The sequence below is a fragment of the Hyperolius riggenbachi genome, chromosome 3 (assembly GCF_040937935.1).
Source record: "Hyperolius riggenbachi isolate aHypRig1 chromosome 3, aHypRig1.pri, whole genome shotgun sequence".
In the NCBI taxonomy this organism is placed as follows: Eukaryota; Metazoa; Chordata; class Amphibia; order Anura; family Hyperoliidae; genus Hyperolius; species Hyperolius riggenbachi.
In genome coordinates this window covers 181,184,187-181,211,264 of record NC_090648.1, presented here as the reverse complement: position 1 = coordinate 181,211,264, position 27,078 = coordinate 181,184,187, and the positions used below count along the sequence as shown (strand labels likewise).

At 41.7% G+C, this 27,078-nt stretch overlaps 1 protein-coding gene across 3 annotated transcripts in view; it reads left to right on the top strand.

The window, feature by feature from the left end:
- The window catches only part of LOC137563207 (transient receptor potential cation channel subfamily M member 7-like), a 267,700-nt gene that overhangs the window by 193,501 nt on the left and 47,121 nt on the right, over positions 1 to 27,078 (top strand). For 2 of the 3 annotated variants that reach the window (XM_068275389.1, XM_068275388.1), the window contains exons 22-26: positions 11,570 to 11,744; positions 14,492 to 14,618; positions 17,336 to 17,526; positions 21,073 to 21,205; positions 25,726 to 26,660. In XM_068275389.1, coding sequence (XP_068131490.1) covers positions 11,570 to 11,744; positions 14,492 to 14,618; positions 17,336 to 17,526; positions 21,073 to 21,205; positions 25,726 to 26,660 — 1,561 coding nt within the window. Of the gene's footprint in view, positions 1 to 11,569; positions 11,745 to 14,491; positions 14,619 to 15,268; positions 15,288 to 17,335; positions 17,527 to 21,072; positions 21,206 to 25,725; positions 26,661 to 27,078 lie in introns of those variants that run through there. The other variant, XM_068275390.1, reaches the window with a different exon arrangement.

The following is a 27,078-nucleotide window of genomic DNA, read 5'->3' as shown; positions in this document are numbered from 1 at the left end:
CGTGTGCTGGGGCCGGACAACAGTCCCCTCATATCCGCGCACTTCGGCAAGTCGGAGACGCCAGCCCGGGAGCCCATGGGCAACGTGTGTGAGGAAGAGTTGCGTCACACGCACCAGTAGTAGCTCCGCCCACCGACGCGTTTCACGCCCTCATTGGGCGTTTCATCAGGGTGTGTCTATGGCTGCTAACAGCCCATTCTTTGTATCCGCCTTGGCTCCGCCCTCCTTTCACTCGCCCTGTCATTCACCATTCAGATAGACAGCTCCTTCAGGAGGCGGGCCCAGTATGGAATTTGGCTGGCTGAAACGTGTTAGGTAGCAAGACCTTGTACATAACTGTATATTTCGGCAGTGTGAGCATTTAGCAAACATCATTAGTAGAGCAAATAGATGGCTTAAGTCCAGAACCATAATTGTGTATTATACTGTGGTACTGGAGTCACAGGTTCCGCATATCAGCACAGCCCTGCTTGCAACCAGACTGTCCATTGTATAACAGCAGCTAAATTGCCTATCAGGCTTGGGCAATATCCCCTCAGATCACGCCATTTAATCGGCAGTCCACATATTCCTCATTGATCAGGTAGTTGTACTTCCTCAATTGCAAGATGCCATTCACATATATATTTTATAAAAGGCACAATCACAGGTCTATTTTAATGGCACAACAGAGTCACTGCGGATCCATTCTTTCCTCATGCTTTACCCCTGGGGATAGTTCTAACTTAGATATTTGATATAGTTATTTTGCTTTGGGGCCTCGGCGCTGGGACACGCAGTTACCCATATCTGTTGATCTTGAGAAAGGGGGATAGGTCCAATTCTGCATTGAGTCCATCCGGGAAAACACTTCCAAGTTTGAAGATCCACATGGCCTCTTTGCAGTAGAGGACCTCATCAAAGTCTCCCCTTCTACCTGAAATTTTCAAACTATAAATTCCCTTCGCCGAGGTCCCTTTTAAACTATTCTGATGATAGTCCCTGTAGTGGTCATAAATTATTCCTGTTGCCTTTCCCCCAGTAATTTTACAAAAGTGCTCCAAAACTCTTTCTTTTAGGGCCCTTTTGGTTTTGCCGATGTAGCTTAGACCGCACAGGCATTGTATCATATATACTACTTTTTTAGTGTCACAGTTTATAAATGACCTAATAGCATATTCCTTTTCCCCCCTGCAGTCTGAAAAAACATCAGTCCGATCCACATAGGGACACATTTTACATTTTGAACATTTGTACATTCCCATTGGTTTCCTCTGGTCAAGCCATGTGGAGGGATTTTTCAGTAACTCACTATGCACCAACCGATCCCTAAGGTTTGGTGCCCTTTTTGCTGTAAGGAGGGGTCTAGGACCTACAATTTTTGCAACATCTTTGTCTGAGGTCAAGATAGGCCAAAATTTATTTAGCATTTCTCGTAGATTCTCCCAGTGCGCTCCATAGCCGGTCACCAGGCGCAGGTGCTCCTCCCCCTCCGCCCTTCGCGGCATCCCCCCGGGGGCCAGAAATTCTTGCCGGTCCAAGTTCCATGCTCTCTTTAGTGCTCGACGCAGCACAGAATGCGTATATCCACGTTCGCGGAATCTTCTATACATACTTCGGGCTTCATTTCTAAAATCAATATCCCTACCGCATTTCCTCCTTAATCTAAGGAACTGACCGTAGGGTATTCCCTTCTTTAAGGATGGCGGATGATGACTGTTCACATGCAGCACTCTCAGGAAGAGTGACACGCAGCGGGAGTCAGAAGAAGTAAAAATCATGGAGCGAGGGGTTGGTGATGAAGCCAGCAGGAACGTGATCAATCTCTCAAAATTTAAATTGAATGAAACTCATATCGCCCTACTTGAAAAGGGGCTGTCTTTCTCCCCTATAATAGCGGGTGATGTTTTTGAAATATATAAAGACATCTATCTGTTCTTGAGGAAAGTGACACTAAAATTAACCTTTGGTGAAAACCAATTACATGATGTTAATCCCCAGAACAGATATGAATGTCTATCAATAAATGAACGGGAAGCAATGATAGCCCTTGAATCACTTATGGATGAGTATGGCGATCACTCTTGGAGCACAAATGAAGATGAGAACAACATTTCCCCCTTAGGGTCACCGTGTCCTGCTGTGTTATCATCCCCCCCCCCAACTACGAATTTACGGGCAAAATCGTCATTTATGCCCCCTATCTCAGAACAAAAATGTTCATGTCTTTTTTAAATACAATTGAACAGGAATTGTGGAAACTGAACCTTCTCTCCCCCAAAGGGGAAAATAACCTAACGTCACAAGAAAAAATAGCATTGATTGAACTGCAAAAAGCCCCAAAATTAGTTCTAAAACCAAGTGACAAAGGGGGAAATGTTGTTCTTATGGATGAGGATAAATATATTGAAGAGATCAAAAGACAATTGAACGATACGAATACTTATCGAAAACTTCGGGAAAATCCATTCCCTGTAATTAAAGATCAGGTCAATTGTCTGTTAGATGAAGGTGTTCATGAGGGAATTCTTACCACTAGGGAACATGAGTTCCTTTTGGTGAGTACCTTCAATATACCAACTATATATGTAATCCCCAAAGTCCATAAATCCTTGACCAATCCACCTGGTCGACCGATAGTGTCAGCTGTGGGTAGTCCAACGCAACGACAAGGTCAGTTCATTGACAAGAAAACACGACCATTGGTCCAAGCGCTACCATCGTATATACAGGACACTCGTGATGTTTTGGGTGTCCTGGCCGGTTTCGAGGTGCCCCCGGGGTCCCTCCTTGTGGGGATCGATGTGGAGTCCCTCTACACGTCGATCCCGCACGAGGAGGGTCTCCGGGCAATGTCCTTTTTCCTCCGCGAGCGGTATCCCTCCGCTTCGGCCCACAATGCCTTTATAGTTGAGGCGATGAGATTGATTCTCACGCGGAATTGTTTTGTTTTTGACGGGCAGTACTACCAGCAATTGCGAGGAACGTCGATGGGGGCGGCATGTGCGCCAGCCTATGCATGTTTACATTTGGGGCTCTGGGAGAGGGAGCAAGTGTTCCCCAGCCCAGAATATGGTGCGCATGCCGCCCTCTGGATTAGATTTATCGACGATATTTTGCTGATATGGAAGGGCACTAACGACGAACTGGAACGATTTGTGGCCAAACTTAATAAAAATAGAAAAAATATCCGGTTGACCTTCACGTTCGGCAGTGAGATCCCTTTCTTGGATCTCCTGCTGAGGGTTGAGGGTCAAAAGGTGGTCACAATGTCCTTTCGTAAGCCCACGGCTGGAAATACGGTACTGCATGCGAACAGTCATCATCCGCCATCCTTAAAGAAGGGAATACCCTACGGTCAGTTCCTTAGATTAAGGAGGAATTGCGGTAGGGATATTGATTTTAGAAATTCCAAGTTCCATGCTCTGTTTAGTGTGCGACGCAGCACAGAATGCGTATATCCACGTTCGCGGAATCTTCTATACATACTTCGGGCTTCATTTCTAAAATCAATATCCCTACCGCAATCCAAGAAAGGGATCTCACTGCCGAACGTGAAGGTCAACCGGATATTTTTTCTATTTTTATTAAGTTTGGCCACAAATCGTTCCAGTTCGTCGTTAGTGCCCTTCCATATCAGCAAAATATCGTCGATAAATCTAATCCAGAGGGCGGCATGCGCACCATATTCTGGGCTGGGGAACACTTGCTCCCTCTCCCAGAGCCCCAAATGTAAACATGCATAGGCTGGCGCACATGCCGCCCCCATCGACGTTCCTCGCAATTGCTGGTAGTACTGCCCGTCAAAAACAAAACAATTCCGCGTGAGAATCAATCTCATCGCCTCAACTATAAAGGCATTGTGGGCCGAAGCGGAGGGATACCGCTCGCGGAGGAAAAAGGACATTGCCCGGAGACCCTCCTCGTGCGGGATCGACGTGTAGAGGGACTCCACATCGATCCCCACAAGGAGGGACCCCGGGGGCACCTCGAAACCGGCCAGGACACCCAAAACATCACGAGTGTCCTGTATATACGATGGTAGCGCTTGGACCAATGGTCGTGTTTTCTTGTCAATGAACTGACCTTGTCGTTGCGTTGGACTACCCACAGCTGACACTATCGGTCGACCAGGTGGATTGGTCAAGGATTTATGGACTTTGGGGATTACATATATAGTTGGTATATTGAAGGTACTCACCAAAAGGAACTCATGTTCCCTAGTGGTAAGAATTCCCTCATGAACACCTTCATCTAACAGACAATTGACCTGATCTTTAATTACAGGGAATGGATTTTCCCGAAGTTTTCGATAAGTATTCGTATCGTTCAATTGTCTTTTGATCTCTTCAATATATTTATCCTCATCCATAAGAACAACATTTCCCCCTTTGTCACTTGGTTTTAGAACTAATTTTGGGGCTTTTTGCAGTTCAATCAATGCTATTTTTTCTTGTGACGTTAGGTTATTTTCCCCTTTGGGGGGGAGAAGGTTCAGTTTCCACAATTCCTGTTCAATTGTATTTAAAAAAGACATGAACATTTTTGTTCTGAGATAGGGGGCATAAATGACGATTTTGCCCGTAAATTCGTAGTTGGGGGGGGGGGATGATAACACAGCAGGACACGGTGACCCTAAGGGGGAAATGTTGTTCTCATCTTCATTTGTGCTCCAAGAGTGATCGCCATACTCATCCATAAGTGATTCAAGGGCTATCATTGCTTCCCGTTCATTTATTGATAGACATTCATATCTGTTCTGGGGATTAACATCATGTAATTGGTTTTCACCAAAGGTTAATTTTAGTGTCACTTTCCTCAAGAACAGATAGATGTCTTTATATATTTCAAAAACATCACCCGCTATTATAGGGGAGAAAGACAGCCCCTTTTCAAGTAGGGCGATATGAGTTTCATTCAATTTAAATTTTGAGAGATTGATCACGTTCCTGCTGGCTTCATCACCAACCCCTCGCTCCATGATTTTTACTTCTTCTGACTCCCGCTGCGTGTCACTCTTCCTGAGAGTGCTGCATGTGAACAGTCATCATCCGCCATCCTTAAAGAAGGGAATACCCTACGGTCAGTTCCTTAGATTAAGGAGGAAATGCGGTAGGGATATTGATTTTAGAAATGAAGCCCGAAGTATGTATAGAAGATTCCGCGAACGTGGATATACGCATTCTGTGCTGCGTCGAGCACTAAAGAGAGCATGGAACTTGGACCGGCAAGAATTTCTGGCCCCCGGGGGGATGCCGCGAAGGGCGGAGGGGGAGGAGCACCTGCGCCTGGTGACCGGCTATGGAGCGCACTGGGAGAATCTACGAGAAATGCTAAATAAATTTTGGCCTATCTTGACCTCAGACAAAGATGTTGCAAAAATTGTAGGTCCTAGACCCCTCCTTACAGCAAAAAGGGCACCAAACCTTAGGGATCGGTTGGTGCATAGTGAGTTACTGAAAAATCCCTCCACATGGCTTGACCAGAGGAAACCAATGGGAATGTACAAATGTTCAAAATGTAAAATGTGTCCCTATGTGGATCGGACTGATGTTTTTTCAGACTGCAGGGGGGAAAAGGAATATGCTATTAGGTCATTTATAAACTGTGACACTAAAAAAGTAGTATATATGATACAATGCCCGTGCGGTCTAAGCTACATCGGCAAAACCAAAAGGGCCCTAAAAGAAAGAGTTTTGGAGCACTTTTGTAAAATTACTGGGGGAAAGGCAACAGGAATAATTTATGACCACTACAGGGACTATCATCAGAATAGTTTAAAAGGGACCTCGGCGAAGGGAATTTATAGTTTGAAAATTTCAGGTAGAAGGGGAGACTTTGATGAGGTCCTCTACTGCAAAGAGGCCATGTGGATCTTCAAACTTGGAAGTGTTTTCCCGGATGGACTCAATGCAGAATTGGACCTATCCCCCTTTCTCAAGATCAACAGATATGGGTAACTGCGTGTCCCAGCGCCGAGGCCCCAAAGCAAAATAACTATATCAAATATCTAAGTTAGAACTATCCCCAGGGGTAAAGCATGAGGAAAGAATGGATCCGCAGTGACTCTGTTGTGCCATTAAAATAGACCTGTGATTGTGCCTTTTATAAAATATATATGTGAATGGCATCTTGCAATTGAGGAAGTACAACTACCTGATCAATGAGGAATATGTGGACTGCCGATTAAATGGCGTGATCTGAGGGGATATTGCCCAAGCCTGATAGGCAATTTAGCTGCTGTTATACAATGGACAGTCTGGTTGCAAGCAGGGCTGTGCTGATATGCGGAACCTGTGACTCCAGTACCACAGTATAATACACAATTATGGTTCTGGACTTAAGCCATCTATTTGCTCTACTAATGATGTTTGCTAAATGCTCACACTGTCGAAATATACAGTTATGTACAAGGTCTTGCTACCTAACACGTTTCAGCCAGCCAAATTCCATACTGGGCCCGCCTCCTGAAGGAGCTGTCTATCTGAATGGTGAATGACAGGGCGAGTGAAAGGAGGGCGGAGCCAAGGCGGATACAAAGAATGGGCTGTTAGCAGCCATAGACACACCCTGATGAAACGCCCAATGAGGGCGTGAAACGCGTCGGTGGGCGGAGCTACTACTGGTGCGTGTGACGCAACTTTTCCTCACACACGTTGCCCATGGGCTCCCGGGCTGGCGTCTCCGACTTGCCGAAGTGCGCGGATATGAGGGGACTGTTGTCCGGCCCCAGCACATGTTCAAGCAAGTGACAAACAGTGACTGCATCCTAACCCGGAAACCTACCTTAACCGACAGTAGTGCAGCAGGACGGGTGAGATCGTATATGAATGCCTCCTATATGCAGCAGCAGATGTACTGTTGCACAGAGCTGATGGAACTTTACCTGGCTTGGCTACGCTGTTTCCACGCTTCTGCATTTCCTCTTTGCCTTTCTATGTGCACAGCTGATGAGAAGTTGCATTAAGTTGATGGAACTGAATCTGGCCTGGCTTTAATGTTTCCACGCTTCTGCATTAATAACTAGGGGGCCCCCCAACGGTGCATTACTAATGGCACGGTATGTGAGGAGAGAGCAAGCGCGGATGTATGTGTTGCTGTGGTGATTCATATCCTGGTCGGGATTGATTGCAGCAATAATCATAGGTGCACAATATGTTTGTCACACAGGCACACAGTTGCCAATGCTCCGCAGTTGGTGTTTTTAATTGTTGTGGGGCAGTAACTGTGATAATCTCTGTATTTATGGGGGGTTTGATGTGGATATTTATGTAATAAAAGCAGTTTTGGTATACTTTAGAAGGCTTGCATGACCTCAAATTTTCTTCTTTAATGATTAGATAAGTAGGTGCCCCCTGTATAGGTTAGATAGGTAGGTGCCCCCAGTATAGATTAGATAGGTAGCTGCCCCCCAGTATAGGTTAGATAGGTAGCTGCCCCCCAGTATAGGTTAGATCGGTAGCTGCCACCCAGTATAGGTTAGATTAGGTAGGTGCCCCCCAGTATAGGTTAGATTAGGTAGCTGCCCCCAGTATAGGTTAGATAGGTAGCTTCCCCCCAGTATAGGTTAGATTAGGTAGGTGCCCCCCAGTATAGGTTAGATAGGTAGCTGCCCCCCAGTATAGTTAGGTACCCGCTCCCCGCATAATGAAGGGGGTAGTCAGCCACGGGGAGGGCAGCCCAACCTCTCCCTTCCTTCCTCTACGCGGGCCACCCTCCGAGCTTCCCCCTCCAGACTGCAGAGTGAGTGCAGGGAAGTGCTGTATACAGACAGCAACTCACCTGCCTGCATTCCAATCGCCGCTGGTCTCCTCCTCTGCCAGCCGCTGATACACACACTGCTTCCTGCTAAACAGAAAGCAGTTTGTGTATCAGCAGCTATGCAATGAGGAGACCAGCGGCGATTGGAACGCAGGCAGGTGAGTTGCTGTCTGTTTACATCGCTTCCCTACACTCACTCTGCAGTCTGGAGGGGGGGGAGCACGGAGGGCGGCCCGCGGAGAGGAAGGGAGGGAGAGGTCGGGCTGCCCTCCCCGCGGCTGCGGCTCCCCCCTCCATCACAGCACCCCCACTCCTTCAGCGCTCAGGGCAGCCGCATGGGCTGCACAGCCCTAGAAACGGGCCTGGTCTTGGGCTCCACAAAGAGAACTGTGGACAGTAGTAGTGAAAATAATTTATGGTTATTATATCTATGTGTGTGCGTGCGCAACAGGAGGAGACTTGAATAGTATATATAAATAATAAAACATAAATACAAATAAAAATAGCCATGGTATGTTGCAGTAAGTTGGCAAGCAAGAGCCGCGGTGCACTACCAGTTCTCTTAGGCTCTTAGGATAGGAACTGTGTTAAAAAGTCTCCTACACACAGTCAAAGGTTTTTACACACAATATAAAATGTCACATGCTGCAATTCATGTGTCAATAATGGCTTTCTACAGCCGTGTGCGCTAAACACACTCACATAAATACAGCAGATTTATAAACATTTGCATAAAAACACATATAGATATCAGATATAAATAAGTACATTTATAAAAGGATCCATTAGACTAGGCATGCTGAAAGTGAGGTAAAAACAGTTGCAGGGTACAGGGGAATCACTCAACAGTGTACCTCTGCTGTTAAAATCAAGCATGTTACTGGGAAGTAAAAGCAATGCATATTGTACACAGTGTATGGTAAACTCTAAGTAATAATAGAGAGCAAGGAGTACAGAATAGTGAAGGTGCTATTAGCATACCTCCCAACTTTTTGAGATAAGAGGGACACCTAAGCCATGGCCCTGCCACACCCCTGATCACGCCCTTGTCACACCCCCTAGTCATGCATACCAGAAAGATTTCATGAGAAAAATATGTTGTTTTATAATCCAAACCAAACTGGTCCTTTCTATCCTGGTTCATTTTCCTTCATATTACCATTTTTAAATTAGTAATATATCAATTTAAAGGAAGGGAATAAAGTTTAGAGTCAATCAAACACATTTTTAGTACAGAAATATACATATTTACATAGAAAGAGGGACAAAGTCCTGAAAGAGGGACAAATGAGGAGGAAAGAGGACAGGGCTCCCAAAGAGGGACTGTCCCTCCAAAAGAGGGACAGTTGGGAGCTATGCTATTAGAGCTCTCATATTACCTTCCCTATGCTGTAGTTTTAGAGGGAATAGATTGATATATTGTATGTGGCTGGGGTTGGTGGTGTTGTGGTGCCCAGGATCTTCTTAGATCAAGGTTCAGGAACCTTTTTGTCTGACAGAGCCATAAACGACACATATTATAAAATGTAGCAGTAGGGTATTGTACCGTGTTAGCCATCAGTAAAAGCAAGACGTTTTAAATCAGGATGATACCATTTATTGGCTAACTAAAAATGAATAAAAATAAGCAAGCTTTCGGCCTTGCAGCCTTCGTCGGGCTTATATCCTGTTAGTTTGCAGGCTGGTGGTACAGACAGCTATATACATGCAACATCAAAAGGGAAAACAAATATTTTTTTCCAAGCATAAATACATGTCATTAAGATGCCTTAATTCAAACAGCCATTTCTCAGCCATTCTAGCTGAACTTGTGAACTAAGAATGTACGATACCTCTGGGTCAATCCTAATCCCAGGTCTGTGAGCATGGAGTAAACAAGGATCCTTATCTCAGCTAACAACCTCTAACCCCATTTAGATGGTCTGTTTGAATTAAGGCATCTTAATGACATGTATTTATGCTTGAAAAAAATATCTGTTTTCCCTTTTGATGTTGCATGTATATAGCAGTCTGTACCACCAGCCTGCAAACTAACAGAATATAAGCCCGACGAAAGCTGCAAGGCCGAAAGCTTGCTTATTTTTATTCATTTTTAGTTAGCCAATAAATGGTATTATCCTGATTTAAAACTTCTTGATGTTATAAAATGTAATTCTGTGAGAGCCATACAATATGTTTTACTGGGACAATAGGGCTCACGTTCTTGTTGCCATGGTGATGTGTATACACTTGATCCGCTGGGCAGCAGAAGTGTCAGACACGTGTTTAGCTTCTCTTGGGTTTCAGAAACATCAGCAATTTCCAGATAGGACAGGAGAAATACCGACTAACAGCATGTACAAATAGCTTGCTGACTTGGGGGTTGATTCACTTTAACTAACAACACAATTGTTGCCTCTTTGGTAGGATATAAAATTCACTTTGTAAGATAAGAGATCCCCACATTTTGGCACCGGTAGGCTGCCTGTCAAGTGACAGGCAGCCAATTGGGCCAATCAGAGTGCAGGGATCTCGTCCTACAAAGTCACTGGACCTGACAATATCCAGAGTGGGACAATTGGAGCAGGCATTCGTTTTGGGGTAGTGCAAGTAACTTAGAAGTGCATGCTACAGTAGTAGCGTGCACTACTTTGAAAATGTTACTTGCACTGCCACACTAAGCTGCGCTGTTTGAGTGGTGTAGCTTAGTGAATTAACCCCTACTGATTTGTCTGTGAGCCAGATGTAGCCATCAAAAGAGCAACATCTGGTTCCCGAGCCATAGGTTCCCTACCCCTGTCTTAGATCCTAGCAACAGCTTTGGTGAATTACATTCTTTATCTGGGATTTTCTGTAAGGAAAACATAATTACCACAGTCTGCTATGTCACCAGCTCACATCTTGTGATGTAGCCAGTTGCATGCTCTGCTACTGTACATGTGCTGTTTCAGTATGCAATAGACTCAGCTCCTATTGCTCTTAATGGAAGCTGGGTCTGCACTGAGCACCTTATTATGCAGTAGCACAGTGTGTGAGTCAAGACAATAGTTACACTTATCTAATGGAACGTACCACATAGCAAGTGCTATTTACATTTAACTACAGTTAAGCACAGGATGACTGTACTTTACTGTGTAAGTACCATCATCCATTGATATTGACTCTGGTTTTAACATTTATAGTTGTGTGTTTGTGAATTGTACATGAGAATCTTAGTGTAGGTGGGAGGTTGCTTGTCATGCCCATGCAGGCCATTAGGTTTACGTGGTCCTCTATGTTTGTGCAGAGACATGCATGCAACACCATTCATTGAGGTGTTCCTTATGCCCTAAATAGTCTTTTAAAATCACTCTTCTAGACAGAGAAGATTCTGAAAATTATGACCAGGCAAGCCCCTGAATTGTACATGAAGCCCTCATATCTGTTGGTGTAGCCTCCTCTTCTTGACCTACTCATCTGACTCATAATTAACCTCTGTCCTTGTTTCCAACTTGAGTTTGCCTGACGACTATATGTGCCTAGTTTAGAAACAATAAATCATGAGCAACCTGCATTCCAGTAAATATCAAACAACCCTGTTGAATGGTAATTGGATAAACTGCATCAAAGGCATGACTATTTTCGAATGATTTATGACTTTTAGATGCACATACAGTATGAAGTTAAAGTTAAATGTGTGAAGTTAAATGGGCATCTAGTGAAAATTGGTAACTGTACGGTTGTGAGTGCAGAAAAAAAAACCTGTTATTTCTGGATGACAAGATCAATCAAGACTATAAACATTGGTCAATATAAGGGCTTTAGGTTATGTTTCCTTCTTGAATATGTGTGTTCATTTTCTGTATTTTAGCTGAGAAGAATGTTTTTCGTCGTTGTTATCATGGGAATTGTTGTGGTTGCCTTTGGTATCCCAAAGCAAGGAGTTCTTTATCCAAATGAAGAGCCCTCTTGGTCTCTCGCTAAAGCCATTGTATTTCGGCCATACTGGATGACATATGGTGAAATGTTTGCCTATGAAATTGATGGTGAGTCAAATAAAGATAAAAAAAAAAAGTTTGCATCTAAACTTTGAAAAGAAAAAATCTATCTATCTATCTATCTATCTATCTATCTATCTATCTATCTATCTATCCATACCAGCATCAAAGAGTATTAAAATGTATGCTGAATAGTGACTGATCAACAATGAGTTGTGACTGATCAACGATTCTCCAAAGCAAAGTTATCTTAAGTGAATTCGAGGTGCAAATGCACTGATGAGATAAACAATTGTGTTTATCCTCCTACCCCTAAACATTTTTTTTTTTAGATATCCCATGGTTTATTTTATATTTAAACATTTATAAAGTAGATTGAATATTTTATTGTCTCTGCTCCATGGCAGTCTATTAAATATCCCAGAATAAAATACATTGATTATTGACCTTTTTCTATCTCTCCCCTACCTTCAGAAGTTGTATTCTGTCAGGAAAACTTTTACGGCTGTAATTTGCTTATTCCCACAAGGCACCAACAAGACAGAAGCTGCCACTTGCATGCCTGAAAATTAATTATTTAAGGCTGCGATAAAAAGAAAGAAAAAGCAGTCTGGTTATTAATATGTTTTGCACTGTACACACATGCTTATCTCATCATGTCATCTGTCACCTTGGGTACACTTTAACCACTTGACCACTATGTTGTGTTCCCCTTACGGACTAGAGTAATTTTCACCTTCCCGTGCTCCTCCCATTTATTCTCCAATAACTTTATCACTACTTGTTACCCTGAAATAATCTATACCTTAGGGTTGTTTTTTTTTACTAAGAATTAATTATATATGCTTTTTAATGGCAACAATAATAAAACATTGAAAAATTCATTATTTCTCAGTTTTCAGTCATTATAGTTTTAAAATAAAATATGCTACTGTGGATAAAATTCACACATTTTATTTGCTAATTTGTCCAGGTTATTATAACATTTAAATGATATCCCTAATACAATGTATGGCAACAATATTTTATTTGGAAATAAAGGAATACTTTCAGTTTTGTTGTTCGTTTACACTATATTACTAATTACAAGCTGTTAATTGCATAAATAACAGTAATGTACCCTCATGACATACATATTAAAAACTCTCTAAGGTAACTATTTATGTATTGTTTTTTTAAATGCCACTGTTTTTTTTTATTTACAAGTGTTTTATTTCAATAACTATGGGGGAGGGGGGAGTAAGGAGTAAGGGGTTAATTAATGGGGGATTTATTTATGTTTTTATTTAATTTAATGTATGTACTATAGATGCATTTTTTACTATTTGGCCTCTAGATATCTCCTACTTTAATAATATCTTAATATTCACTGTAATGTATACACAGGAAGTAATTTGTGTGTTTTTATTTTCACGCTGTCAATGACCACCAACATCTCACTGATGACCGTAATCATTGCCAGTGATCGTTGATTACAGGCACTTTTAAAACAAAAGAAAAAACAGGGCACCGAGAGCCCAATAGTGCAATATAGTTTTAACAGAGAAAATCTGTCTAGATAGTTCGTGCAGAAATATACTCACAAAAAAGGGTCACCAGCAGGCAACCACTTGAAAGGCAGGTGGGGAGAATTGGTACCCGACCCCACTCGGGTATAAAAGTCGCTCTCTGTAGACAGGAGAAAAAAGGGGGCGTACCCCTCCACCAAGGGTGGATAAGTAATATGTATCAAACGCAGATAGAACAGAGGCGCCAAAAAGAGTAAAAACACTATTATTTAAAAACAGTAAAAAGAGGGAAGGTAAGGTGGACTTACCTCCCTCTAGCAGTGGAAAACAAAACTCTGAGGTAGAGTAGAATGCATTTATTAAACAGTGTAACTCCTAAAGATGCAACGCGTTTCGCGGGCCACAGCACCGCTTCCTCAGGCCATACAGGAGCTCAAAAAAGCTGTATCCAATCCAAGTATTGAATAAGCACCTCTTATTCAATACTTGGATTGGATACAGCTTTTTTGAACTCCTGTATGGCCTGAGGAAGCGGTGCTGTGGCCCGCGAAACGCGTTGCATCTTTAGGAGTTACACTGTTTAATAAATGCATTCTACTCTACCTCAGAGTTTTGTTTTCCACTGCTAGAGGGAGGTAAGTCCACCTTACCTTCCCTCTTTTTACTGTTTTTAAATAATAGTGTTTTTACTCTTTTTGGCGCCTCTGTTCTATCTGCGTTTGATACATATTACAGGCACTTTGATCAGTTTTGGGAACACCTGATCCCATTCACTGATCAAAATAGTAACAGGTGGCGATAAGAACGCATGCAGGTATATCTACGCCCCTGAGGCTAAATTGAGGAACTGGTTAAGGCCTCCTAAAGCAAACAGTCATCATGCAGTTACTTTTAAGGTCCGTACACACGCCGGACTGCAGGAAACGACGGGTCCGTCGTCACCTCCTGCTGGGCGTGTTTTCAGCAGACAGTCCGGCGTGTGTACAGTCTGTCGGCAGACTGATACGGCTGTTTCTGAGTGATCCGCCGGGCGGATCGCTCAGAAACAGCCGTATCAGTCTGCTGACAGACTGTACACATGCCGGACTGTCGCTGGAACGCCCGCCCAGCGGGAGGTGACGACGGAACCGTCGTTTCCTGCAGTCCGGCGTGTGTACGGACCTTAAGACACATTGCTCTGCTTGCTTTCAGAAGTCACCTTATATGCTATTACTGTATTGATTTACACAACAAATGTGTGGTGTTTTTCTGCTCACTGACATTGCATGTTTTCTTACATTTTTCTAGAATGTGCCAATGAGTCAGTTGTACCAGAACTCTGTCAGACTGGAAGCTGGCTGAATGGATTCTTGCAGGCAGTTTATGTCTTTGTTCAGTACATCATCATGGTTAATCTTCTAATTGCTATATGCAAGTAAGTCAAATGGCAAATAATATGAGTACACATGTTTGTTCTTTAGTGAAATATCTCAGACTAGCACTATACAGGGGTTTCTGAAGTCTGATAACCCTGCCATTAACAGTGTAAGAATGGCTGCAGTTTATTTTTTCCCAGTGAAAATTGTTTTTGGCTCTGCCCACTTTTTGTTACCTTGACACACAGTCACTCAATGACCAAGTTTGTGAGCTTCTAGGTTCCTGGCATCAAAAATATGTGAATGGAAGCAGTTTATCCACCAAGGAAATTTGATTGGCTGTTTGTGGCTCTGCCCCTTTAGTGTATTTGAACCCCAGTCACCCAATGACCGACTGTAGCAAGTTTGAAGCCTCTGCCATTAACAGGGTAAGAATGGCAGCAGTTTAAATATTACCATTGAAAACCAATAATTGAATTTTGATTGGCTGTTGTAGACTCCACCCATTTTCCTGAATCTTAATCTCATTCACCCAGTGACCAAGTGTGCCAAATTTGAAAACCCTGCAATTAACAATGTAAGAATGGCTGCAGTTTGCATTTTCCCATTTAAAATGAATGGCTGAAATTTGATTGGCTGTTTTATGCTCCGCCCACTTTTCCTGGATTTGTAACCTCTGTCACCAAGTAACCAACTGTGCCAAGTTTGGAGACTCTGGCTTGATTACTGTAAGAATGGCAGCCTTTTTCATTTTTTCCCTTGACATGAATGGGTGAAATCTGATTTACTGTTTGTAGCTCCGCACAGTTGTGCAGGGGGGACAAGAGACCCCCAGAACACATCATCCAAGGTAGTAAGGGATCTGTATACTAAGTTTAGTTCAAATTGGTCAATGCGTTTTTGAGTGATTCACACGCACGCGCGCACGCACGCACACATACACACACACACACTTTTATATATATATTCATTATATCATATTAAGAATAGTTACCTCAGCAGCAGAATATGGGTAGGATTGTGGGCCTTTTTAGAATTTCTGTTAATAGATCCAGGTTGAGCTTATGCCTTTTAGGAAGGCACACATAAAAACCCATATGAAACTCAGCAATATTACTGTTTGTGTCCAGTTAAGACACAACAACAGACAACAGTGCACCAAAAAACCCCAGCAGATAAACCAAGAAGTGCCACCTCCAATTACACAAATAGACAGTCGGATCTTCAATAGAGACAGCAAAGGACACATCCAATTCTGTATTTTGTATGTTGGTGTATTCCATTTGTCTGTATTATTATGTACCCTATGTTTGTTTTGTACTTTGTACAGCGCCACCTAATATGTTGGTGTTTTATAAATTAATAATAATAATAATAATAATAATAATAATTCAAGATGCTATTCAATGTATATTCCAGTATTTCAGCATAAGTTGTAACTGTATGAACACTCATATAAAACCGGTGGGAGGTCATCACCAAAGCAGAGAAGTTGACAGCTGTTTTGCCTTACAAGAAGGCAATGTCAGGACTGATGAGGCTTCTTGTAAGGCGAAACAACCGTTGACCTCTCTGCACTGCCAACCTCTCTCCTGTTTTATGTGAGTGTTCATAAAGCTACAAGGTATGCTGAAATGCTAAAATAAGCATGGAATGGCAACTTGGATATGCCCTCTGCTGTCTCTATTGAAGATTCTACAACCAAGCCAGTGCTTCCTTAAAGAAAATCTTAAGATAAGATCTATTTTGAGGTTTTGCAAACATTCATCATGCTGTTGACCTACAAATTGGATTTCTCAATGGAAAGTATTGAGTCTGACTTGTGGCTTCTGGCTTCACTCATCACCATCTAACTGAGGGCTTAACCCTATGAAAATAGATCAACAGCCTTTGTCTAATCTTATGCAGGAGAACAGAGGCGCCAAAAGGATAAAAGGAAGCTAAATGAGCTTAAAAACCAAATTCTTGGTAAATAGAGGAGGTAGTGGTGGACTTACCTCCTCCAAGTAGACACACAACGACTGTAGTAAACACAGTCAATATATTTTATTTATGAACTCCAAATATGCAACGCGTTTCGCAGGTTTGATCCCGCTTCATCAGGCAATAACAACGGAGCAATAGCATATGTGGTCAGTAGAAGAGCCAGGCACAGCAGAGGTGCCTGGCTCTTCTACTGACCACATATGCTATTGCTCCGTTGTTATTGCCTGATGAAGCGGGATCAAACCTGCGAAACGCGTTGCATATTTGGAGTTCATAAATAAAATATATTGACTGTGTTTACTACAGTCGTTGTGTGTCTACTTGAAGGAGGTAAGTCCACCACTACCTCCTCTATTTACCAAGAATTTGGTTTTTAAGCTCATTTAGCTTCCTTTTATCCTTTTGGCGCCTCTGTTCTCCTGCATAATATTGAGTCCACCCTGGGTGGAGGGTTGAACCCCCTTTTTCTCATCTACAGAGAGCGACTTCTTATTCCTGAGTGGGGTCAGGAAAATCTCCCCACCTGCCTTTACAGTGGTTGCCTAATGGTAACCCTGGTTTGTGAGTATTAATATTTACTCTATCTAGTAACTATTTACCAGTACATGTTACACTATTGGGGCTCTTGGTGTTCCTTGTTTTTTTGTCTAATCTTAATCATTGCAAACAATCATGAAAATGCAATTAAAAAAAAAAAATCTACGGAAGCAAAAAGCTTCCACAGAAAAAATGATATTTATAATAACAAACAGAGGAATTGACTTTTTCTGTTTTTGTGTGTGTCCTGTAGTAGTGTGTTCTTGCAGTTTAATGGAATGACCAAGGAGCTGTGGCTATTCCAGCGCTACCAGTTCATCATGGTCTACCACAACAAACCGGTGCTGCCTCCACCATTTAATCTGGCCTGTTACCTAGTTGTAGCCATGAAACGGATGTGTATGAGAAGATGTACAAAACATAAAAAGCAATCAAAAGGACCTAGTAAGTTGTTCCTTTTTTTTTAAATAAAAACAAGGTTATGTATGCTGTCAAGGATTATATACATGTAGTAGTCAATCAAATACATCCTAAAGGTTCTCAAATACATATTTACCTCTAGACTTTTTTTTTCTCTTGATCTTCTTGACCTACAATGGAAATATCTTCATTACATTTTTTGAAAGTAGTTCTTAACTACTAGATAGGCTTTCTTGGTCAGTAATTAGTGATATAGCCAAAGAAAAATAAGGGAGCTTCAATGAAAACGTTTTTGATGTTCTGAATCTGAAATCACTCCTGTAGTGTAACATCTTCAGTTGAAATGAGTGAAGCAGATTCATAGGCATCTTAAGTATAGATACTTAAGCCAACAGTCCAGCTACATAAACTAGTATGCAGATGTTGATTGACTGTCTGAAGGTGTATACTGCCTCCAGACTGTATAGGCAAATATGATGAAATTAAATTGTCTGAAGTTCCACTTCCCTGTAAGGAAAAGTGTTTTTTTTTTTAAAGATAAATTCAACCTAGTACAGTCAGGGGTAATTTCAGTCAACCAATCCTTAAAGAAAACCTGAACTGAAAATTAAAAGTCAAAATAAGCATACACAAGTCATACTTACCTTCCATGTAGTCTACTCCTCAGTGTCTTTCTCCTGTCCCGCGTCCTGTTTGTTTACTGTGATCAAGGGAATTTTCCGTCCTCCATTTTGAAAATGGCCATTACCCATAACAGCTTTCTGGTCAGCACACAGTTAAACTGTAACATCGCCCGCTTGAGCCATAGGAAAACATGGACATTACCTGGTACATCAGTTTTCCTCTCAGCTATAACTGACAGCAACTGATGTATAACTGACAGCAACTGATATATTTCAGATCTGACAAAATATTGACAGAACTGGAAGGGATTATTGTCAGAAGAAAATAGTTAGCTTCTGAGAGGAACTGATGGCAAGGTAACTATGTAATGTTCATTGGAAGTTACCTCATGTGTTTATTTTAAATATTTTTACTCAGTACAGGTTCTTTTTAAGTAGAAATACATACATTTTTAAGTAGTTACTATGAGATCTTGACATGTTTTTCCAAAAACAGATGAGTTTCTGAAGTAATGGGGCAGAAAGAGATTTTTTTTTAATTTTTTTTATGGCCATTATGCTAGCTTTATTACAGTTAATCTGAACACCTGAAGACTTATACATTTAAGAATATAGTCTAAAGTAGCATGTGGCTACCCAGAAAAAGTAAGAGGCTATCTATGTAAAGTGCAGTTTTGTATTGGGCATCACAGTGGTGCAGTGGTTAGCACTCTCCCCTTGCTGCGCTGGGTCCTTGGTTCAAAACCCAGCCAGGACACTACTTGCTCTTCTTTTGTCTGCGTGGGTTTCCTCCTGGCACTCTGGTTTCCTCCCATATCCCAAGGACATAGTTAAGTTAATTGGCTTCCCCTAAATTGGCCCTAGACTACATTAGGTACACTACATGATACTGTACATACATAGACATATGACTAAGGTAGGGTATAGATTGTGAGCCCTTCTGAGGGACAGTTAAGTGACGAGACAGTATACTCTGTACAGCTCTGAGGAAGATGTTGTCACTATAAAAAATACTGTACTAAATAATAATAAAAAACATTGCTTCTTAAGGCCCGTACAGGCTGGAACGATGGGTCCGCCAAACCCTCCCACTGGGCGGGCGTTCCAGCGACAGTCCGGCGTGTGTACAGTCTGTCTGTAGACTGATAAGGCTGTTTCTGAGCGATCCGCCCACCGGATCGTTCAGAAACAGCCTTATCAGTCTGCAGACAGACTGTACACACGCCGGACTGTCGCTGGAATGCCCGCCCAGCGGGAGGGTCTGACGGACCCGTCGTTCCAGCCTGTCTAGCGTGTGTACGGGCCTTAAGCCTTTTACTAAATGATTGAGATATGAGTCTGCTCTCCATGTGTTCTATAATAGCAGGGGGCATAATAAGGGAAATACTCAGGGTGATCTATATTTGTTGGAATTCTAGCCACAGGTTACAAGAAAATTAAGAAACACAATACCAGTTTAACCAAATCCAAACCTGTAAAGTGCAGAATAGACATATAGGCCCAAATGCAATTAACTTTCTCTCCTGAGTTTTCTCCTAGGTGATATATTTAAACTTGTCAATAAAATGCCCTTTAAGCCACCAGAAAGCAAGAAAATACTCAAAATAATCTTGATAGTACCTTTACACCTACTTTTCTGTATGTTTTCAGCTGAAAAGTGCTGGAAAGTTATTTTAAATAGAAAAAGAAAAATTATCTCCTAGGAGAAAACTTGGGTGAAAATATGAATGGCTTATGGTCTATGGTCACTTGACAGACTCAAAAGGCCTCGGTAAATTCTACTGTAATTAAAACTTTTCCCAACATTGTCGTGTTTGCATTTCTTTTATCCCAAAGCCCTGTATGTTTATCATGGTACTCTTCCTTGGAATGAAACTAGTTTTATCCCCATGAATAATACTCTTAATAATGTTATTACAACAATTTGCAATAACCTTACAATCAAGATTAAATAAGATAGGCTAGTAAATTAATTAATTAAGGAAGGTGATATAAATATATGGTCAAGTTTACATGGATTCAGCATTCTTCCAGGCCCATCCTGGTAAAAAGTATCCATAAAGTGGCAATGGATACTTACACTTATACTTAGGCAATAAGGGCCTGTTCATACTTGCTGCGTTTGTAGAACGCGTATAAATTTAAAGAGACGCAAGTTGAAAAACGCATGCGTTTTTCTTGCGTTTGAATGCGTTTTCTATTGCGTTTTGCACAAACACGTGACCCAGGGGGAAAAAAAGAATCATGGGAACCGCAGAGGAAAACGGACGCTAAAAACGCAATAGTACGCGTTTTTGATACGCGTCCATAGACTTTCATTGCGTCCGTTTCTATGCGTATCGCACAGAACTGCGTGCAGCAATGCGGATGAGAAACGTATGCGTCTCATACGCATACATGTGAACTACCCCATTAAAAAGCATTACGAGCCGTTTCTATGCGTTTTTGGTACCAGTACGCGTTCCCTGAAAACGGCTAGGAACGCATATAGTCTGAACAGGCCCTAACTGCAGTAAAGGAAAGAAATAAGAGGTAAAGTGCAGTTAACCATAGAATACAGCTGCGTTCACAGTGACCCTTTTGTTGCATTCCCTGTGACAACAGATCGGAAAAGCAGTTCCGCACCTTGTCTGAGAGTTGTGCCACTTACAGTGAAGCATACAGTCAATGAAAAGCATGCTTCACTGAAACCGTTACCGTGGTAGTTCTGTATGCATTGCGTTACCACACCAAACTCATATCATAAGGCACCTGCACCACTGTGAACAGTGCATTACAAAGGCTGTCGCACCGCATCACAATGCACCACTGGTCTTAATCTTTCAGTGGTCTGCCTCCAGAAGACTATAAAGTGCTTACTGTATTGCTACACTCTCCATAAGAACATTGTTTTTTGCAATATTTCACTAACATTACTACCAAACTGATGTTACTTCTTCTACAACAGAGCTCTTCTTAACTGAAGAAGATCACAAGAGATTACATGAATTTGAAGAAGAATGTGTTCAGATCTATTTCAATGACAAGCAAGATCAGGAAAAATCAAAGACTGATGCTAAGATTCAGGCAACATCAGAAAGGTAAAATTATTTGTAACCTCAAACTTGAACAGGTGGAAGCACACATCAGTAACAGAATGTTTTTTTTTTTTTTTTTATTGCTGGCCACACACTGGCAGTTTCTCATTACAGCATTCAGGTGACTTAGTGCATATAGTTTAGTGAAACAAACATGCAGGTAATGTTTATTATGTTGATTTCAAACAATCAATCAGGTGCTGAGAAAAAAAAAACACATTCACTTCACATGACAGCATGTTTAAATTTACCATAGTGAAAATCCTTTACTGCACTTATTCAGATTAATGAACATGGTCTGTGCAGGGCTGGCAGGAGACACTAATCCACCCTTGCCTCCTCCCCTGGGCTAGTTCTCTTCCCAAGAGGATAGTAAAAGATGGGCATCAATACATTCCGTTTATCCTCTGTTTATCTTCTGCCTGATTGTTGAGCGTTAACTGACAGTAGCCTGACTTACAATACCAGGGGTTTTTACAAAGGACGGCAAAATCTGGCTGCTCTGTGCCTGGTAGAAGGCGAAGTAGGTGTTTTGAAGCTACATATGCTGGGTCATCCATTCTGCTGCAACTTGAATATGCTATGGCTGTAGAGTACAGCCTAAACCAAATGTAAGGGATGGCTGGAATGCCTGGCCTCTTGCCAGCTTTGAATCCCTATTACCGCTTCACCATGCTGGAGCTAACTGTGGAGTCTATCTCCCCCTTACCCTACCACTCTACTGCTATTGCTCCTTTCTGGTTGGGTTGATGCCTGAAAAGACAGCTTGTTTTTATGAGTACAAAGCAATGTAAAATAAGAGTGGAGATATAGTCCAGCTAGTGCCTCACAGACTGAATGAAATTCTAATTATAGTGTAAATGAAGTACAGAAAGCCCAACATAGCAATACAACTCACTTATATTCTTCCTCAAACATTCTCTCTAACTATATTTAGCACTCAGAACTAGGGATGACCGTGAATGCCTCCGGCAGTCTTGAAAGACCTTTCCTCGAACTTTTAGGTGGTTCAGCGAATGTTCGTCAAAGCTCATTTGCAAAGTCAGCATACACTTCTCTCCCTGTCTATGTCTGTCTAGCTGCTATCACACAGACAAGTCAAGATGGAGTGACAAACCCCTCCCTCCACTCCTTTTCATATCTGCCTGTGACGGGATTTCTACTCATTGGCTGCTGGGGAATGCTGTGTATCCTCGGAGCAAATAATTCACTCAAAAGACGCCCATTCTGTGCCATTTTGGTGCTGTACTGCCCCCGAGTTTTGCCGGTGATCGTTCAGCAAGATATGGATTGCATAGAAACGTTTGGTAAGTGAGAAAGACCTGATTTGCAGTGAGAACTTCCAAATCTCGCTTGCTTATTCCTACTTAGAACCAACATATCGAACTATGGTGCTTGAATTCACATGTCAGTGGCTGTAATATAACTTTAAAGAGGAACTCCAGTGAAAATTATGTCATAAAAAAGTGCTTCATTTCATTTTTACAATAATTAAGTATAAATGATTTAGTCAGTGCTTGCCCATTGTAAAAGCTTTCCTCTCCTTGGTTTACATTCTGACATTTATCACATGGTGACATTTTTACTGCTGGCAGGTAAGGTCACTGGAAGTACCTGCTGCTTGCTTTTTTGGCAGTTGGAAACAGCTGTAAACAGCTATTTTCCACAATGCAACGAGTTTCACAGACAGGAAGCTGCCAGTAAAATGGTTCTCACAGTCTCCTGTGGGAGGGGCCTTACCACAATATCAGCCATACAGAGTCCCTGATGATCCATTTGTGAAAAGGAATAGATTTCTCATGGGAAAGGGGGTATCAGCTACTGATTGGGATGAAGTTCAATTCTTGGTCACGGTTTCGCTTTAAAGATTGTGGGTGGAGCTTTATCTCATGGAATATGGCATTGGTGGATGGAGTCCCTGTGCAGTAAAATAAAATAAATGTGAATTTTGCATGAATAGACATATTTAAGGTAGAATTAATACATTTTGAAAAATATTGTATTTTCTATATAGCTTAACAAAGTTTTGGAAAACAATGATCGAAATACAGTTATCACATTTTTATTTACCAACATTTTGAAAATAAATAAATATTACAGATTTTTCTTACAAGCATAATTTCTTAAGGTGGCCACACACGATACAATAAAATGATCCGATTTTACAGTAATTCGATAAAAACGATTGTATCTCTCGAAAAAAGCGAAAGCTTTTTTTTCATTCGACTGAAAAATCCGATCGGATTTCCCGTTTTTTTCGATTTAAATCGATCCGGAATGCCAGATATTTCTCTTCAATTCTACTAAAGATTGTATGGTGTGTGTTGGATTGTTAATTTATTAATATACACACCCTAGCAATTTTCTCTGAGTTTCCAATCATTTTTATCATAATTGAGGAAAAAATTGAACATAGGTGTGTGGTACATTGGTCATATTTTTAAAATGTTACAATCAGTCAGAAAAATTGATTGCAATTCTTAAATTGAACAGATATTTAAAAAATTGTATGGTGTGTGGCCACCTTTAATCATGCATGAAAACAACTAATTAAGCCAACCACCCAAAACTAAATGTTACCTAACTTATCAGAAAGGAAATAGCACTTATTTTATTGTTGACCTTTATAAATGATCACTTTAACAATAGCCAACTCAGGCTAGGTTCACAGTGGTCAGTTGCATAAAGCTCGCGTTGTAATGAGTGTGAACTGCAATGGAGACTGGACATAGACATTAATACAAAGCATGCATGCAGCGAGTTAGAATAACAGTATCAGTTACAATGCAGTACTGTGAACAGGCCCATAGGATTGTATGGGCAGTAAATTAACACACAGAATTATTCTGCAATACAATTGAGCACTGTGACCTAGCCCTGAAGTGTGACTGAATAAGTTGCAGGTTTGGTAAGGAAAGGATTCATTTAAAGAGAATCTGTACTCTAAAATGTTTACAGCAAAAAGCATACCATTCTATTCATTATGTTCTACTGGGCCCCTCTGTGCTGTTTCTGCCACTCTCTGCTGCAATCCTGGCTTGTAATTAACAGTTTTAGGCAGTGTTTACAAACAAACTAACCAGCTTGTGATAGGCTCACATAAGCAGAGTGTGTGAGTCATACAGAGCCTGCAGGGGGCCTGCAGAGGGTGTGTATCGCTTCTATCCAATCACAAGCAGCCCTGCACATTCCACACATTCCAGCCTTAACCCGACAGAGCCGACAGAAGAAAACAGATGAGATCATAAAACAGAGATAACACAGCCACTGTGCAATTAGGAAAGGATGCAGTAAGCCAGAGCACATTAGAACAGGCAAAGGAACTTATAGGATAGAAGAACTAAGGCTGAAAATTTTGTTACAGAGTCTCTTTAATTTCTGTCAGTTTTTTTTTTTTTTTTTTCTTTTCTCTTTGTATTTGTGGAATAATTCAACTAAATCACATGTATTTTTTTTAAGACTTAAGGCTTAGAAAAGGCAAGATATATTGAGTAGGGCTTGATTATAAACACATTATATTATATATTTGTGATAGCAGTTCTAAGTTCCAAGGACCTCCCTCACCGCAGCTCTACCCGCAGCCGTTTGCCGGAGCTCCGACCCGATCCCCGGCGATGACGTCAGAGCGACCTGGAGGTCGCTCTGTACTGCACCTGCGCGATCGGCGCTGTCAATCACCGCCACGTGGGCTGGAGCGGACTGCGCAGGTACAGAATTACTGCGCCTGCGCAGTCCACTCTGGTCCACGTAGCGGTGATTGACAGCGCTGATCGCGCAGGCGCAGTACAGAGTGACCTCCAGGTCGCTCTGACATCATCGCCGGGTACCGGGTCGGAGCTCCGGCAAACGGCTGCGGGCAGAGCTGCGGCGAGGGAGGTCCTGGGAGCTTGGGGCTGGAGGAAGCCCCCGGTAAGTAGCTTTTATTTTATTCAAATATGCATGACAACTCCTTTAAGGCTAGGTTCACAGTGGTCAGTTGCGTAACACACGCGTTATAATGACTGTGAACTGTAATGAAGACTGGCCATAAACTTTAACCTCCCTAGTGGTATTGATGGTTATACACGTCAATACATGCAGCGAACAGTATTGATTTGCATACACGTAATACTCTCCTGCACTGTATACTAGATCCTTGCTTGACACATCTTGACAAGTTACAGGAAAAAAAGCTAATGAAAATTAATTAGATCACTTTTTGCACAGAAATCCTGGGGAAATTGAACGCCAGGGAGGTTAATACAAAGCCTGCATGCAGCGCATAACACAGTCCATTACTGTGAACAGCTCCATAGAACTGTATGGGCAGTAAATTGACAACTTGACATGCAGAATTTTTCTGCAACGCAACTGACCACTGTGAACATGGCCTAAGGGGTTGAAAATTACTTTTGGTATCCCCCAATAACTTCACTGCCTTTTGATTTTGCAAAAAAAATAATAATCTGAATTTTATCAGTTTTAACACAGTTGTGCAAATGAAATGTGACAACATCCATTAATTTGTCTGTGTTTTATTCTAGAGTGGAGGACATGTCAGGTGATGTGAAATATGTCAGAGATCACGTCGGTTTCATTAAACAGTTATTGCATCATTTAGATGATCACATTGGACACCTACAAGATCTTTCAGGGCTTACCTTGGATTCTATGAAGACCTTAACAGCTCGGAAAGCTTTAGAATTAAATAAAGGCCATGGTATAATGTCCAGTGATATAAGTTTATCAAAGCAGGCCACTGATGATGGACTTGGACATTCTTCTGCTATGTGGAATAAGGGCAAAGGGGATCAAATGTGGAGTCGGTCCTTTTCACAGCCTAGTCTGGAGAAATCCATCCAAACTAAAGTTCCAAATTCACTACAAAAGGTCAATATTTCAGACACCAACCCTTTACAAATCTCACTTTCATCTGATTATTTAAGCAAGCAATCTGAACCCCCAGAATTCCAGAATGGAGCTGTTTGTAATGATAAGAAAGTAGGTGTTTACCAACATAAATCTCTGAAGAGACACCATTCAAGTTTGGCAATAATGCACACTACTTCCCATAATGTTCAAAAAGTACGATTTACCTCAGAGCCCGATGTTCCTATGCCTGTTCAGTCTAAAAATGTTCAACAGAACCCTCTTTTACCATATCCAGAATCTACAAGTTCCTCTGATCATGCCCAAAGCAAAAATGAGACGCAAGGCTTTGTAAATTCTGCGTTTATTGATGACAGTGGCAATGCTATGTATGAGCAAGGTGACACAGGTTCTAAGATAATAGATGGAGTACCAGCTAAGACTATTAACCAATCAACATCTGAAAACACACCCAAAGAGAGCAGTTCTAACCAAGATGACTTACGGGAATGTATGTTTGAAACTTCTCCAAACAATATGGAAGAAACAACTAACAAAAGCACAATAACGGGGATATTTCAAAAGCTTTGGGCGAAATCTAAACATTCAGGTAATGTTATCTTTATATCTTCTATCTTTGCAAAGCACAAGGCTCCCTTACCAAGCAGTATTTAAATATTATGGCCCTTATTCAATTCTCTTCTTCTCCAAAGTTTTCTCTTAGGTGATATTTTCATACCTTATCAATAAAATGCCTTTTAAAGGATACCCAAGGCAAAAACATTTATACAAACGGAAGGAGCAGGCATGTATGGGCAGCAATTCTCATGCTTGCTGCTTCCTCCGTTCCGGAGCCGGAAGCAGGGGCGTAGCAATAGGGGGTGCAGAGGTTGCGACCGCATCGGGGCCCTTGGGCCAGAGGGGCCCCGAGAGGCCTTCCTTCAACTGCAGTATTAGCTCTCTATTGGTCCTGTGCTCATAATAATCACTTCTATAGATACTTTGAATAGTGGTAATCATTAACTAGC